This window comes from Argentina silus (assembly GCF_951799395.1).
Source record: "Argentina silus genome assembly, chromosome: 4".
Classification (NCBI taxonomy): Eukaryota; Metazoa; Chordata; class Actinopteri; order Argentiniformes; family Argentinidae; genus Argentina; species Argentina silus.
The window spans coordinates 24409615-24414614 of NC_139658.1; the positions used below are offsets into that span (position 1 = coordinate 24409615).

The 5000-nt window shown below is 46.5% G+C and overlaps 1 protein-coding gene across 1 annotated transcript in view; it reads left to right on the forward strand.

Annotated features, from left to right (window-relative positions):
* stab1 (stabilin 1) overlaps positions 1-5000 on the forward strand; it is a gene marked incomplete at its 5' end in the record, with an annotated part of 51956 nt that overhangs the window by 25655 nt on the left and 21301 nt on the right. Inside the window, 8 exons of the mRNA XM_083668555.1 lie at positions 198-243; positions 970-1049; positions 1335-1460; positions 3270-3343; positions 3459-3530; positions 4122-4241; positions 4780-4821; positions 4927-4998. Of these exons, the coding sequence (XP_083524681.1) occupies positions 198-243; positions 970-1049; positions 1335-1460; positions 3270-3343; positions 3459-3530; positions 4122-4241; positions 4780-4821; positions 4927-4998 (632 nt within the window). The remainder of the gene's footprint in view (positions 1-197; positions 244-969; positions 1050-1334; positions 1461-3269; positions 3344-3458; positions 3531-4121; positions 4242-4779; positions 4822-4926; positions 4999-5000) is intronic.

Sequence of the window (5000 nt, forward strand, 5' to 3'; positions counted from 1 at the left end):
ACACACACACACACACACACACTTAAAGTCTATCAATATTGAAACTAACTGTAAAATCTACTTTGGGCACCCCCAAGAGCTTACTCTTTTAATAAAAATCACAATGCTTTTATTACAATTAATAAAATTTTAACTGTCAAGGTTTCTATGTTTGAGAAGTTAACAACAGTAAGGTATCTGAAATGTTCTCTTTTCAGAAATCAAAAATGATGCATGTGGCGGTATCTGTGATGAAAATGCAAAGTGAGTGACTGATTCTAGTTATTGATTGGTTGATTGATTATGGATCCGGTGTGAGGTTTCGATCAATGCACATTTGAAGTCACTCCATCCAAGAAGTTAATTAAGATGCAGTTTGTGAATGGAACATCCCCCATTGGTGGATTCACTTCCTGGTTTGAGTCAATGGACCCCAACCCTAACCCTAACCCCAGCCCTAACCCTGACCCTAAACCTAACCCCAGCTCTAGCCCTAACCCTAAACCTAACCCCAGCCCTAACCCCAGCCCTAAACCTAACCCTAACCCCAGCCCTGGTTAGAATTGGTCAATGGACCAATAATGAATGAATGCTAGCAGTTCAAACCCAGATGATGACAGAATGTCTGTGGTCTGTTTCAGCTATGTTAACGAGGTGGCCGGGTCTGTTTCAGCTATGTTAACGAGGGGGTGTGGTCTGTTTCAGCTATGTTAACGAGGGGGTGTGGTCTGTTTCAGTGTTAACAAGGGTGTGTGGTCTGTTTCAGCTATGTTAACAAGGGGGTGTGGTCTGTTTCAGCTATGTTAACAAGGGGGTGTGGTCTGTTTCAGCTATATTAACGAGGGTGTGTGGTCTGTTTCAGCTATGCTAACGAGAGGGTGTGGTCTGTTTCAGCTGTGTTAACGAGGGGGTGTGGTCTGTTTCAGCTGTGTTAACGAGGGGGTGTGGTCTGTTTCAGCCGTGTTAACGAGAGGGTGTGGTCTGTTTCAGCTGTATTAACGAGGGGGCGGGATTTGCCCCCTTCTGCTCCTGTGTAGCTGGTTACCAAGGGAATGGAAGTGTCTGCAAAGGTTTCTAAAACCTTTATCTCCTTTTTTCATAAACAAGCTGTAATGTTTTATATGCATTCATGTTTAGGTACAGTAGACGTTCTTGGTAGATAATGTTATTATATTATAAAATGGAAAAATCAAGAAAATGAGTTTGCCTAGTTTTCATTTGGTAGACTCAAAATAATCCCCCAGAATTGTACTCGATTTGATTTAAAATTAATAATTCACTTTCATCTACTATACACTTTGGTACAACAGTTATTCTAATTTGATTTTATTACATTTATTTTTTGTCTTTCCCAGAGATGGACTTGTGTAACACTCGGAATGGAGGTTGTTCAGAGTTTGCTAACTGCACCAAGACGTCGCCTGGGGAGAGGACCTGTATGTGCTGGGAGGGTTACACTGGGGATGGAGTAGTCTGCTTGGGTAGGGCCCAAACTACTGCCCCCTCCTGACCCCTATCCACTGCCCTACGTCCCAAACTGCCTTCTACTGCCGTCTACTGCCCTCTACTGCCCCTTGTCCCAAACTGTCCCCTAATGCCCTCTACTGACCCCTACTGCCCACGTCCCAAACTGCCCCCTACTGCCCTCTACTGCCCACGTCCCAAACTGCCCCCTACTCCCCTCTACTACCCACGTCCCAAACTGCCCCCTACTGCCTCTACTGCCCCATGCCCCAAACTGCCCTCTACTGCCCTCTAATGCACCATGCCCCTAACTGCCCCCTACTGCCCTCTACTACGCTTTACTGCCTCACGTCCCAAACTGCCTCTACTGCCCCCTACTGCCCCACACCCCGAACTGCACCCTACTGCACACACTGCAATGTAAGTCGCTTTGGATAAAAGCGTCAGCTAAATGGCATATATTACTGCCCTCTACTGCCCTCTACTGCCCTCTACTGCCCCCTACTGCCCTCTACTGCCCTCTACTGCCCCCTACTGCCCCCTACTGCCCTCTACTGCCCTCTACTGCCCCCTACTGCCCTCTACTGCCCCCTACTGCCCTCTACTGCCCTCTACTGCCCCCTACTGCCCTCTACTGCCCCCTACTGCCCTCTACTGCCCTCTACCTACTGCCTTTTTAGGACAGCCATTCCACTTCCTATCTTTCCCATTCAAGTTAGTAAAACCTGCAGTTCCTCTGGCAGTGTCAGCAGAGGGCGCTCAGCACATGACCAGTGAGGAGAAGTAAGGAGAGTTAGTGTTGATGTGATGCAGCTAAAATGGTCAGATCCTTAGAACTCCAAAATGTATTCAAAAAAGAATCATGCTCTCTTCCCTGATTATTATCTCAACTTAGTAGGGTGAAAAGCCTTATTTGTCACATGGTACACCAGGTCACCTGAACACAGTACATCTGGCCATCTGAACACGGTACACCTAGTCACCTGAACACGGTACACCAGGTCACCTGAACACAGTACATCTGGCCATCTGAACACGGTACACCTAGTCACCTGAACACGGTACACCTGGCCATCTGAACACAGTACATCTGGCCATCTGAACACGGTACACCTAGTCACCTGAACACGGTACACCAGGTCACCTGAACACAGTACATCTGGCCATCTGAACACGGTACACCAGGTCACCTGAACACGGTACACCTAGTCACCTGAACACGGTACACCTGGCCATCTGAACACGGTACACCTAGTCACCTGAACACGGTACACCTGGCCATCTGAACACGGTACACCTAGTCACCTGAACACGGTACACCTAGTCACCTGAACACGGTACACCTGGTCACCTGAACACAGTACACCTGGTCACCTGAACATGGTACACCTGGCCATCTGAACACGGTACACCTGGTCACCTGAACACAGTACACCTGGTCACCTGAACACGGTACACCTAGTCACCTGAACACGGTACACCTGGCCATCTGAACACGGTACACCTAGTCACCTGAACACGGTACACCTGGCCACCTGAACATTTCAGGTTAGGGTTAGGGTCTCACTCGACCCTCTAATGAATATGCAGCAGTGGGTGTGACACCCGAGGGAGTTCTGACGTTAGTCCCTGGTCAGCTGACCAACGGGGAAGAGAGAAACATATCATCCTGTCAAGCAAGAGAAAGTAGCCACTCTATTACGGCACGGCACCGATCGAGAGAGATTGAGATTGATGTGAACTGAATGTTTGATTATTACCATTAGAATTGTGTCAAATGAACAACATGATTGGTTTAATGGTGTCCAATCACCATTCTCTTTCAGAGGCAGACAGCTGTTTAAAAGACAACGGGGGATGTGACCCCAACGCTGACTGTGTCAAAACAGGACCAAACAAAGTAAGATTATACTCCCATTAAAACTCTTCTGTATTACATTGTGCTCTGAGTAAAAAACAACGATTTCTTTGAGTTGAGAACGTCAACATCTGACAACAAACTCCATTCCATTCAGGTGGCGTGCATTTGTTCCCACGGCTACAGTGGAAGTGGAAAGTATTGCTCCCCAGTGAACCCCTGCAGGATTGTAAGTGTCAGTCTGGTCCACGGAGAGACGCAGCAGACTGTTATTGTATATTACCATTTATGTGCTACAGGGAGGCTGGTGGAGGTAGAAATCGGAGGACGTGCTCATTGTAATGCATGGAATGGAATGAGGCCGTCCTCCGATCCCCACCAGCCTCCCATGATGTAAGCCTTGTATCGGGGGTTATGAGGACCTCATTAAACCTGGAATGTTGTCCTTAGTTCAAAGTTTATATTTGCTTGATGTGTGTGTGTATATGTCTGTGAGTGTGTGTGTGTGTGTGTGTGTGTGTGTGTGTGTGTGTGTGTGTGTGTGTGTGTGTGTGTGTGTGTGTCTGTGTGTGTGTGTGTCTGTGAGTGTGTCTGTGTGTCTGTGTGTGTGTGTGTGTGTGTGTCTGTGTGTGTGTGTATGTGTCTGTGTGTGTGTGTGTCTGTGTGTGTGTATGTCTGTGTATGTGTCTGTGTGTGTGTGTGTGTGTGTATGTGTGTGTGTGTGTGTGTGTGTGTGTGTGTGTGTGTGTGTGTGTGTGTGTGTGTGTGTGTGTGTGTGTCCTACGGCTGGACAGAGGTGTGACGGTGGGTTGTGTTGCAGGATAACGGAGGCTGTGACAGGTTTGCCAGGTGTCGTTACATGGGTTTCGGGGTGAGGAAGTGCTCCTGTTTAGGGGGGTACGTGGGAGACGGCTTCTTCTGCAGAGGCAACACCAGGAACGTGAGTGATGTCATCTCTTATCACGGTGAAATCTAGTTTGAAATGATAGCCGACCTACAAACGTATAACTGTAACCCCCCCCCTCCTCAACCACAGTTCTAATTACTGTTCTTGTTTTAATGAATGTAGGCAGGACATTTTCTGCATATTTGCAGCCTCTCAAGTTTCTCATAAGGGCCTATGGACTCTGCCCACTCGGTTTTCTGCCATTTAATTAAATGACAGAAAACAATGGATCGCTGAAAATATTTAATTGACCATAATGTTACGGTATCAGCATAAATGTCCCTCATCTGCCTATAAAACATAAACCCTGTTTTATATCAATGCATCTCACTATCAAACAGTCCATTGTCTGACATATTGTCCAAAGACAACTTTCAAATTCTAATTTCCAAAAAAGGAAAAAAATAATTTATAGTTTTTTGTCTCTTTCTCATTAATCCGTTTGATGAATTGTCACCAATTCACACAAAGCGGGGAGCTACGTCATTGGTGGGGGACAACATGTTTACTGTTACCCTGTTCATTGTTGCAGGAGCTGTTTCGGCAACCTTCTCAGTTCAACATGATGTTAACGGTAAGTGGTTTAGTATTAACATTATGTCATTTATCTTATTATCATTATAAGTCATATTTCTCACTTGTTGAAAAAGCTTGTTCACACAGTTCATGTTTGTGACAGATGTCTGGGATACGGGACCTGTTCAGTATCGGACCGTTCACCGTGTTCCTGCCGCAGGCGGAGAACTTTACGGT